Source organism: Rhinoderma darwinii, chromosome 1 (assembly GCF_050947455.1).
Source record: "Rhinoderma darwinii isolate aRhiDar2 chromosome 1, aRhiDar2.hap1, whole genome shotgun sequence".
NCBI lineage: Eukaryota > Metazoa > Chordata > Amphibia > Anura > Rhinodermatidae > Rhinoderma > Rhinoderma darwinii.
In genome coordinates, this window is record NC_134687.1 from 11,366,600 (window position 1) to 11,378,764 (window position 12,165).

At 40.5% G+C, this 12,165-nt stretch overlaps 1 protein-coding gene across 1 annotated transcript in view; it reads left to right on the forward strand.

Annotated features, from left to right (window-relative positions):
- The window catches only part of LOC142646421 (vomeronasal type-2 receptor 26-like), a 31,227-nt gene that overhangs the window by 12,800 nt on the left and 6,262 nt on the right, over positions 1–12,165 (forward strand). Inside the window, exons 4-5 of the mRNA XM_075826004.1 lie at positions 4,863–5,076; positions 8,538–8,737. Coding sequence (XP_075682119.1) covers positions 4,863–5,076; positions 8,538–8,737 — 414 coding nt within the window. The remainder of the gene's footprint in view (positions 1–4,862; positions 5,077–8,537; positions 8,738–12,165) is intronic.

A 12,165-nucleotide genomic window follows, 5' to 3' on the forward strand; every position in this document is an offset into this window, starting at 1 on the left:
ATCACCGCAATCATATTAACTCGCAGAATAAGGTTCACAAGTTGTTTTTATTGCGCTGTGAACACCCTAAAAATAAAACCCAAAAAAACAATGGAGGTATCGCTGTTTTTTTCACATTCTACCCCACAAATATTTTTTTTCCCGTTTCCTAGTACATTATATGGCAGAGTAAATGGTGCCATGAAAAACTACAACTCTTTCCGCAAAAATCAAGCCCTCATACGGCTTTATCAACAAAAATATTTTTAAAAAGTTATGGTTTTTGGAAGGTTTTTTTTAAAAAAAATGGCTGCGGCGGGAAGGGGTAAAATAATAGCTTCATTTATTACTCTGGTTTGTTACTCTCCAGTTCTTCCATTACTTTCTTGTACATAATGTGGTCTAGAACTGTATACAATATTCCATGTGCAGTCTGACTAGTAATTTGAAAGTGTTCCTGTGATGCTTCCCATGATTTGATTTGCCTTAGTAGCTGCTGCCTGGTACTGGTTACTAGAGATGTGCCAGCACCCTCGTTGTTTTTTTTTTTTATTGTTCTAATCCACCACATGATTTTTTTGTTTCTTCAGGTTCTGATTTTTTACCTCTGATTTTGGTTTTAGGCCTCATGCACACGAACGTAAAAACGGCCATAATTACGGGCCCATAGACTTCTATTGGCCACGGGAACCTTCCCATATGCTTACGGGAAGGTGCCCGTGCCGTTGAAAAATATGGAACATGTCCTATTTCAGGCCATAATTATAGCACAGGCAGGTCCATAGAAGTCTGTGGGGCTACCGTAATTATGGGTGGCTACGTGTGTGCACCCGTAATTATGGGAGCGTTACTAGGCGACGTCAGGGGATAGTCACTGTCCAGGGTGCTGAAAGAGTTAAATGATCGGCAGTAACTCTTTCAGCACCCGGGACAGTGACTACCGATCACAATATAGATGAACCCGTATATAAAAAAAAGTTCATACTTGCCCAGAACTCCCTGCTTCTTCCTCCAGTCTGGCCTCCTGGGATGACGTTTCAGACCCATTTGACCACTGTAGCCGATCACAGGCTGCAATGGTCACATGGACTGCCACGTCATCCAGGGAGGTCGGGCTGGATGTCGAAAGAGGGACGCGTCACCAAGACAACGGCCGGGTAAGTATGAATTTATTTTACTTTTACTGTGGAAAGGGCTGACCCTTCTCTATCCTGGACTGATAGAGAGAAGGGGCTGCCGATTAGTGTAGTGCAATTTTGCACTAAAAACAGGTCCATAAATACGGGAGGAATACGGGTGACAAAGGACCCGTATTTACACCAATATTTATGAAAAGGAAAATATACGTTTGTGTGCATGGGGCCCTAATTCTAATCTTTTTTTTATTGTCATTAAATTTAAAAGCTGTTTCTTAAACGACACAAGAATTGTAATGGCAGGGGGTAGGGAGACGGACAAGTGAGCCCTAATCTACCCGCCACTCTGTCCCTGCCTACTTGCAACGACCCGCCCTAGGCGACGGGGTACAACTGGGCGGCGGTCCCTGCGCTCAGTAAGTGCACGACAAACACGACAAACATACAAGGAACACAAGCAAGGAAAAGGGGCTGTTGCCCACGGCAACACCGTGAGCAACCAGAGTGGTGAACGAGCCGAGTCAAGCCAGGAGTGTGCGAGGTACAAAACGAAAAGCAGAAGAGTAGTCGGTAAGCCAGGGTCTGTATGGAGCAGGATCAAAAATAGCAGGAGCTGTAGCTGGGCCAGGAAACCACAAGGAAAGAAACACAAGCAATAACAAGCACCGAGGGACAGGAAGTGCAGGCTTAAATAGACCGAGGGCGGGAGCTAGCTGAGTCTGGCCAGGTTACGATAGGCTCTCCCACTCCTAAGCCTGCCAGCCTGAATGGTGGAAGCAGGAGTCAGTCTCAGGGAAATATTCTCAGGTGCTGACTGATTAGTTCTGGGAGTTAACCCCGAAGCTGTGCCTGGCAGATCCTTTACAAGAATAGGAGCTGATGGTATTTTAAGCCCTCCCATACATAATTTATGTAATGACGGGGATAGGGAAACAGACAAGTGAGCCCTAATCTACCCGCCACTCAGTCCCTGCCTACTTGCAACAACCCGCCCTAGGCGACGGGGTACAACTGGGTGACGGACCCTACACTCAATAAGTGCACGACAGAAAACCAGACAAGGAAACACAGAACAAAGGGAAACGGTGCAGTTGCCCACGGCAACACCGTGAGCAACAAGAGTAGTAAACGAGCCGAGTCAAACCAGGAGTGTACGAGGTGCCAAACGTAGAGCAGGAGAGTAGTGAACAAGCCGAGTCAAACCAGGAGTGTACGAGGTACCAAACGCAGAGCAGAAGAGTAGTCAGTAAGCCAGGGTCAATACGAAGCAGGGACAAGTAGTTCAAGAAGTTGCAGCAGGGCCAGGAAACCAACAGAGAAGAATCACAAGCAAGGAGGAACAGGAAAGGCAGGTATAAATAGACAGAGGGCGGGAGCTAGCTCAGTTTGGCCAGGCTGTGATAGGCTCTCCCACTCCTAAGCCTGCCATCCTGAGTGGTGGAAGATGGAGTCAGTCTCACAGATATAGAAGCAGGTGCAGACTGATTAACTATGGGCGTGGATACAGAAGCTGTGCCTGGCAGATCCTTAACAATTTACTTTATTAAAAATAATACTAAGGGACCAAAGGGAAATATTTCTTAGTAGATACACTACTGTACAAAAGTTTAGGGTCACTTAGAAATGTCCTTATTTTTGAAAGAAAAGCACAGTTTTTTTCAATGAAGATAACATTCAATGAATCAGAAATACACTCTATACATTGTTAATGTGCTAAATGACTATTCTAGCTGCAAACATCTGGTTTTTAATGCAATATCTAAATAGGTGTATAGAGGCCCATTTCCAGCAACCATCACTCCAGTGTTCTAATGGTACATTGTGTTTGCTAACTGTGTTAGAAGGCTAATGTATGATTAGAAAACACTTGAAAACCCTTGTGCAATTATGTTAGCACCGCTGTAAACAGTTTTGCTGTTTAGAGGAGCTATAAAACTGACCTTCCTTTGAGCTAGTTGAGAATCTGGAGCATTACATTTGTGGGTTCGATTAAACTCTCAAAATGGCTAGAAAAAGAGAGCTTTCATATGAAACTCGACAGTCTATTCTTGTTCTTAGAAATGAAGGCTATTCCATGCGAATAAACTGAAGATTTCCTACAACGATGTGTACTACTCCCTTCAGAGGACAGCACACACAGGCTCTAACCAGAGTAGAAAGAGAAGTGGGAGGCCCCGCTGCACAACTGAGCAACAAGACAAGTACATTAGAGTCTCTAGTTTGAGAAATAGACGCCTCACAGGTCCTCAACTGGCAGCTTCATTAAATAGTACCCGCAAAACGCCAGTGTCAACATCTACAGTGAAGAGGCGACTCCGGGATGCTGGCCTTCAGGGCAGAGTGGCATTGAAAAAGCCATATCTGAGACTGGCTAATAAAAGGAAAAGATTAATATGGGCAAAAGCACACAGACATTGGACAGAGGAAGATTGGAAAAAAGTGTTATGGACAGACGAATCGAGGTTTGAGGTGTTTGGATCACACAGAAGAACATTTGTGAGACGCAGAACAACTGAAAAGATGCTGGAAGAGTGCCTGACGCCATCTGTCAAGCATGGTGGAGGTAATGTGATGGTCTGGGGTTGCTTTGGTGCTGGTAAAGTGGGAGATTTGTACAAGGTAAAAGGGATTTTGAATAAGGAAGGCTATCACTCAATTTTGCAACGCCATGCCATACCCTGTGGACAGCGCTTGATTGGAGCCAATTTTATCCTACAACAGGACAATGACCCAAAGCACACCTCCAAATTATGCAAGAACTATTTATGGAAGAAGCCGGCAGCCGGTATTCTATCTGTAATGGAGTGGCCAGCGCAGTCACCAGATCTCAACCCCATAGAGCTGTTGTGGGAGCAGCTTGACCGTATGGTACGCAAGAAGTGCCCATCAAGCCAATCCAACTTGTGGGAGGGGCTTCTGGAAGCATGGGGTGAAATTTCTCCCGATTACCTCAGCAAATTAACAGCTAGAATGCCAAAAGTCTGCAATGCTGTAATTGCTGCAAATGGAGCATTCCAAGACGAAAGCAAAGTTTGAAGGAGAAAATTATTATTTCAAATAAAAATCATTATTTCTAACCTTGTCAATGTCTTGACTATATTTTCTAGTCATTTTGCAACTCATTTGATAAATATAAGTGTGAGTTTTCATGGAAAACACAAAATTGTCTCGGTGACCCCAAACTTTTGAACGGTAGTGTATGTTTAGAAGATGGAGCTGTGCTCCCAACTATCCTTAGGCCATGTTCACACGCTTAACAAAAAACGGCAGAAAATATGGAGCTGTTTTTAAGGGAAAAAACAGCCACGTAAAAAATGCCCCGTGGGAACGGGACACCGTTTTTCCCATTAAAATCAATGGTCACATGTTTGCAGGCATTCAGCCCCCGCATTTTTTGACGTTTTTCGGGGAGTTTACGGCCCGAAAAACGGCTGAAAATAGGTTGTGTGAACATACCCTTACAGTTATTTCAGAAGAACCACACTGCCCTTTCAGATTTCTTACAATTCCTTCAGATTGGCACTAAGACGTGCCACAAGCAACAAGTTATTGTTAAAATTGCCTTGTAGAACTGGGTCAATGATTAAAATCTGACTCGTGGTAACATCTGAATGGAGTTGGTATGTTCCCCCTATTCGTAAAAATATTCAAGAAACAAAAACATTTTTGTATTTTTTTGGTTAATGTAAATAAAAATTTAATGGAACATTTTTCACAAATAGATATGTAAATTTGTTTTATTTTCAGGTTAGTTACGCAGCGAGAGATCCCATTCTCAGTGACAGAAGATTATATCCACATTTCTTTCGAACGGTTTCGGATAATGAGGTGCAATATGCGGCTTTAGTGAAGATGTTGATCTATTTTAAGTGGAACATGGTTTGTATTTTTACTACCAATGATGACACTGGTGAACGGGAACTTCGTCTTCTGAGCAAGGAGCTCGCTAAATCTGGAATATGTATTGAATTAACATTGTTTTTTACACACACTAAATTTTTTGATTCATCGGTCATGAACAATTTAAGAGCTGAAGTTGTTATAATTTGCGGCACAAATAGTGGACTAGTTAAAGATATTCTGGGTCATTCAGTCCTAAGTATCAAAAACAAAACTTTTATCTTTTTGACATCTTGGTCACATGATATGGACCTTCTAGGTTCTACTACTTATGGAAACCCCATTAACTGTAGCCTTATGTTTAGTCCTTTTGTCCACACAATTTATGGTTTACAGGAAAAGTTTCTAAGCTTTCATCCATCCACACACCCACATGATCCAGTTCTGGAGGATCTTTGGATAACCTCATTTTATTGCTTGTCAAAAAATGATTTGAAGAATACCCTTTTACAACGCACTATTTCTATTTCCTTTCATAACTGCACCGGTGAGGAACGCTTTACAAATCACACCCATTATTATATGGACGGAATTCCACACAAAGTGTACACAGCTGTAAGAATGATGGCCCAAGCACTGGATGATATGCATAAAACTTTACAAATAAATGGAAAGAACAATAAAGAAAATAATAACAATTTGTACAGACGAAAGGTAAGAAAACAACTTAACGTTATAAGATGATTTCACCAAACTGAGTCTATCAAAAGCTTTCACAAAAATAATGGCAGTCATATCTTTCAATAAAATACTAATATGACCAATCGTAGGCAGACATAACATACCGTATGTTCAACCTGTAGTCTAGAGATGAACGAATCGATTCTAACCAAATCAAATTTGTTTTATAAATCTTTCAAAAATTTCAGATTTTTAGGGAATCCAAAACATTTGGGATTTGTCCCGCTTAAATCGCACAAAATGGTGGTCGCCATTTTACAGAGCAGAAGAAAACCAGAAGACAAAAAAGAAAGATAACATCACCTTGGGCGGCGGCCCGGCGGGCTTCCACATAATGCCCTGCGGTCAGCCCTCCCTTGAACACAGCCAATCCTGAGGGGTATAGGTGTGAGTCACTGATGACCTAGTGGATTACAGTCATATGAGTCATAGCCGCTATAAACAGCCCAACCAGAAAATGCTGATCCAGAAAGATAGTGGATTAGTGCCAGTGAGTGTGTTTCATAGTGAGGACAAGAGAATAGATAGTTAGATTTACAATAATTTGAAAGGGAGAAACCTTTTAGAGAAAGATAGGAGTCGGTCAGTGTGTTAGTTATACAGGCAGCCATTGCTGTGAGTGAGTGCTAGTGTCGCTATACAATTCTTACATTAATTTGTGAATCACCAATCTCCATCACAACATTCACAACTCTTTTTCAATAATATTAATCCTAGAAGACCTTAGAGTGTCATACATGACTTTCAGGGCAATCGGGGCACTTTCAATTCACAGCGCATTTATTCGGACCAAATCTAATCTGATGGGCGGTCCGATAGATTTAGACGCAAACGAATTTCAGGAAATTTGCTGATCTGGGACCCTTCCGAATGCCCATTTATGGCATAATTAATCAGCTTGTCATACGGGTTGATAATAAAAAAAAACTTAAAGCATAAATTCAGTGTCAACTACGTGCCACATGATTGCAGGCACTGTCCTTTTTGATACCCACTTCTGGTCCAAATGATGTCCTCCTGTCTGAATATGTCAATGAAATTACATCAATTTCTGCCTCAGTGACCGTGAAGCCTCGTCCCCCAACAGAACTAACGGCCATCCTCTCTGTTCATGGATATTCGAAAACATTGCTTGTTTAGCCCTTTAAAGGAACAGTGTCACCAAAAATTTTTTTTTTATATCAGTTTTATGTTAGGGTTTTATTAAAAACGTTTATATTTATTTGTGTGTTTGTGTGTTACTTTTTTCTATTTTTACACTTTTTCTTCCCTATGGGGGCTGCCATTTGTTTTTCCATTTCTGTATGTGTCGATTAACGACACATACTGACATGGAATATGGCAGCTCCAGTCCCATAGGGAATGCGAACGGGGCCCGTTCCATCCACTATGGTGTACGCCATGTGTGTGGGTACGGCGCATGCGCCGCTACCACACAGTCCAATTTGAAATGTGCGCCGTCCGGCGCCATTTTCCTGTGGACCGGAAGTCGCGGCCGGACAGTAAGATTACTACTTCCGGTCGCGGCTTCCGGACTTGTGCACATGGAGCAGCGGCAGCAGACGGAGCGGACGAACCGGAGGGAGCGGCGGCGACTGGAGCAGGTAAGTGATTTCTATGTATGTTCGTGTTTCAGTGTGTTTACTAGTGTATGTAAACCTTCTACACTGTGTGTTAGCTCAAAAAATGGCGACATACAGTGTAAGAGGTTAGACCGTTCAAACCCCTCGTTTCTCCCGGCACTAGCCAGGATAAAGGAGGGGGGGATTCTGAGAGCTCACTAGAGCGAGGGATTTTTTCCCAATTTTGCAGCATAAAGCAATGTGGTTGCTTTACCACATGCAATGCTGCAATTTTGGGAATTGCTCCATCTAGCGACCAGTGCTGGGAAATATTATAAATTGAACCCAATTTATAATATTTCCTGACTCGTGAAAAAAATAAAAAAAATTAGAACAATGTTTAATCACCTACACACTAATTGTTTAACTAAAAAAAAAAAAACATGTTTTGCTGGCAACACATTCCCTTTAAGGGATGTTGTCAGTCCTTGAGATGTAGAGTCCTGACAGTCTTTCAATTAGAATGATTGGCAAAAACGTTTGACATCACTGATCGGTGGAAAGCCACTGACTGACGGGGCTTTCTTCTTCAAGTACTGCCCACACGGCATTTCCAGAACGACAGTGGAAGAGGTGAACAATATCCCCGTACACCTTATGGGACTCTTTGATGCCAGCATTTACCGTAAGATGCCACTGGCAATTAAAGAAACAGAAGAACTTTTTTGTTTTTTTTCCTTTTCACATTTCACTAATGTAAAGTCATGAAATACGTCTTTGAAGAATTAGATCTAGTGAGGCAGCTCCAGAGTAAAAATTTTTTTTTTCTAAAGATTAGGTAACCAGTATATGATTGGCGGGGTTCCGACACCCAGATCCCACACCAATCAGCTGTTCCGGCTGCCTCTGGGTACCGGATGTTCATGCCAGAAGCAGATGGCTCCGGTCACAGTCAAGTGAATAGGAGCAGAGTTTCTGTACAGCAGCACCGTGGCCATCTCCTTCCGACACTGGCCCCTGCATAACAACCGGCGCCTGGAGGCAGCCAGAACAGCTGATCTGTGCTTGGTCTAGGTATCGGACCACCATAGATCATATACTAATGACCTATCCTGTGGATAGGTCATCAGTATGAAAAACCGCCCCGTGCCCGGACAATTTACACTATAACTCCTTTATATATTTCACTAGTCAATAAGTTAAGTTATGTTCTAATATTCATTTCTTTATTTCTTTCAGTTGCGACATTACATGAAATTAATGTGTATTAATGTTTTAGACACTAGAAGATTATGTCTCAACAATAAAGGAGAAATTATTGAGCCATTAATGATTTTAAATGGTTTGAATAAAATATATTTCAATTTTAGTAGAATTGTGGAAACACACATCAAATATGTTGGTACATTTGATGTATCACTTCCACAAAATCAGCAACTGCAGATGACACCATCAGATATAGTCTGGATTGATAATCAGGTAAATCATTAAGAAAGAATAATTTATCATTTAAGTTTAATGCAAAATTAAATTTAAAAAATAATAATATTTTAGGTTATTAATACATCATAAAAATGATTGTTATTACTATTATCCGGCCTTTCACTACAATTTGCGGAACCAAATATAGCAATATACAGCTCATACATATGGTTTATTATGCTTTTTGACCTATTTGTATATCTAGAGACCTAATGCAATATTCTTTGTCAATTCTTAACCCTTTCAAGACCGAGCTCATTTTGACCTTCATGACCAGCCCCATTTTCTCAAATCTGACATGTGTCAATTTATGTGTTAATAACTCTGGAATGCTTTTGCCTATCCAAGCGATTCTGAGATTGTTTTCTTGTGACATATTGTACTTTATGTTAGTGGAAAAATTTGGTCAATAAATTCATTGCTTATTTGTGAAAAACACCAAAATTTAGAGAAAATTTGCAAAAATTATGATTTTTCTCATTTTAAATGTATCTGCTTGTAAAACAGATAGTAATACCACACAAAATAGTTACTATTTTATATATTCCATATGTCTACTTTATATTTGCATAGTTTTTTGAACATTATTTTATTTTTCTAGGACGTTACAACGTTTAGAACTTTAGCAGCAATTTCTCACATTTTCAAGAAAATTTCAAAAGGCTATTTTTACAGGGACCAGTTCAGTTCTGAAGTGGCTTTGAGGGCCTTATGTACTAGATAGACCCCATAAATCAGCCAATATTAAAAACTGCACCCCTCAAAGTATTCAAAATAGCATTCAGAAAGTTTCTTAACCCATTAGGCGCTTCACAGGAATTAAAGCAAAGTAGAGGTGAAATTTACACATTTTATTTTTTTTGCTGAAATTCATTTGTAATACATTTTTTCTGTAACACAGAAGGTTTTACCAGAGAAATGCAACTCAATAATTATTGCCCAGATTCTGCAGTTTTTAGAAATATCCCACACGTGGCTCTAGTGTGATAATGGACTGAAACACAGGCCTCAGAAGCAAAGGAGCACCTGGTGGATTTTGGGGCCTCCTTTTTTTAGAATATATTTTAGGCACCATGTCAGGTTTGAAGAGGTCTTGTGGTACCTAAACAGTGGAAATCCCCCAAAAGTGAGACGGTTTTGGAAACTACACACCTCAAGGAATTTATCTAGGGGTACAGTTAGCATCTTGACCCCACAGGTATTTTGCTATATTTATTGGAGTTTGTCTGTGAAAGTGAAAATCAACTTTTTTTCTGAAAAAATATTTAAAAAAAATAATATTTGCAAGGAATAAAGATTAAAAAGCACCCCAGAACTTGTAAAGCTACTTCTCCCGATTACGCCAATACCCCATATGTGGTACTAAACTGCTGTTTGGACCCACGGCAGAGCTCAGAAGGGAAGGAGCGCCATTTGGATTTTGAAGCGCAGATTTTGCTGGATTGGTTTTCAGTGCCATGTCGCGTTTGCAACGCCCTGGAGTAAGCAAAACAGTGGAATCCCCCCAAAACTGACCCCATTTTGAAGACTACACCCCTCAAGGAATTGTTCTAGGGGTATAGTTAGCATTTTGACCCCACAGTTTTTTTGCTGAATTTAGTGGAATTAGGCCGTGAAAATGAAAATCTACTTTTTTCTGAAAAAACATAGAAATGTTTAATTTTTACAATGAGTAAAGGATAAAAATTACCCAAAAATTTGTAAAGCAATTTGTCCTGATTACAGCAATACGCCATATGTGGTAATAAACTGCTGTTTGGACCCACGGCAGGACTCAGGAGGGAAGGAACAATATTTGGCTTTTGGAGCTCAAATTTAGCTGGACTGGTTTTCGGGTGTCATGTCGCATATGCAAAGCCCCTGAGGTACCAAAACAGTGGCAACCTCCCAAAAGTCCCTTTAGGGGACTGGAACGAGCGATCATTAGGTCGCTGGTACAATACACTGCAGTACTAATGTATTGCAGTATAATGTCATTTTACAGGCTCCTGTAACAGCGCGATCGCTGTTCCTGTCCGTTAGTCCCGGGTGTCAGCTGTATTACACAGCTGACAGCTGCAGAATATGGAGCGGGCGCAGCGCGTGAGCCCGCTCCATATATAACCCCTCGCACCACGACATGCTATTAAGTCATGGTGCGCCAAGGCGTTAATGCGCAGCGGATGGTGCAAAGTGAAAATTAAAATTTTCCACTGATATGCCATTTTAATGCACAATATATTGTGCCCAGTTTGTGCCACTGAAGACAAATACCTCATACAATGTTGAGCGGGTTCTCCCGGATATAAAATGTCATATATGTGGACGTAAGCTGGTGTTTGGGCACGCTGTGGGGCTCAGAAGGGAGGGAACACCATTTGGCTTTTGGAGCGCAGATTTTGCTTGGTAACTGTTGTGTTTGGGGTTTTGCTGGTTTTTCAGTTTATGATGTGGGGGCATATGTAAATTGGGCAGAGTACATCAGGGCATAATAAGAGGGTATAATTATGGGGTACATAAATAATATTTCATAGATATGTGGCCGGTGTCGCACTGATAAATGGCGCCCGATCCTATCCGCTTTTGGAACACTCTGCACATTTTGCATCGCCATATTCTGAGAGCCAGAACTTTTTTATTTTTTCTCCAACGGAGCTGCGTGAGGGCTTATTTGTTGCGGGACAATCTGTACTTTTCATTAGTACCATTTTAGGGTACATGTGATTTTTTTAAATCACTTTTTATTAGATATTTTTGGAAGCAAAGTGACAAAGAAACATAAATTCTGACAATGTTTTTTGTATTTTTTTTTTTACAGTATTCACCGTGCGGTATAAATGACATTTTACTTTATTCTGCGGGTCGGTACGATTACGGCGATACCAGATGTATATAGGTTTTTTATGTTTTGTGGCGATTGCGCAATAAAATCACTTTGATAAAATTATTTATTTTCTGTGTCCCCATATTCTGAGAGCCATAATTTTATATTTTTCCGTCAAAAAAGCGGTGTAAGGGCTTGTTTTTTGCGGGACGGGTTGTAGTTTTTATTGGTACTATTTTGGGGTACATGCGACTTTTTGATCACTTTTTATTCTATATTTTGGGAGGGTTGATGACCAAAAAAAAGTGATTCTGACATTGTTTTTTAATTATTTTTTTTGCGGTGTTCACCGTGCGGGAAAAATAATATTATAGTTTTATAGTTTGGGTCGTTACAAACGCGGTGATACCAAATATGTGTACTTTTTTTTTACATTTTCATTTTTTTCCTATAATAAAAGACTTATTATAGGAAAAAAAGCATTCTTTTTCTTTTTGTAACTTTTATAACTTGTTTTTACACTTTTATAAAACTTTTTTATTACTTTATTTTTTACTTTTTACTTGTTTTACTTGAAGCCTGGCAGCACTGATCACTGCTATAATACATTACACTACCTAGG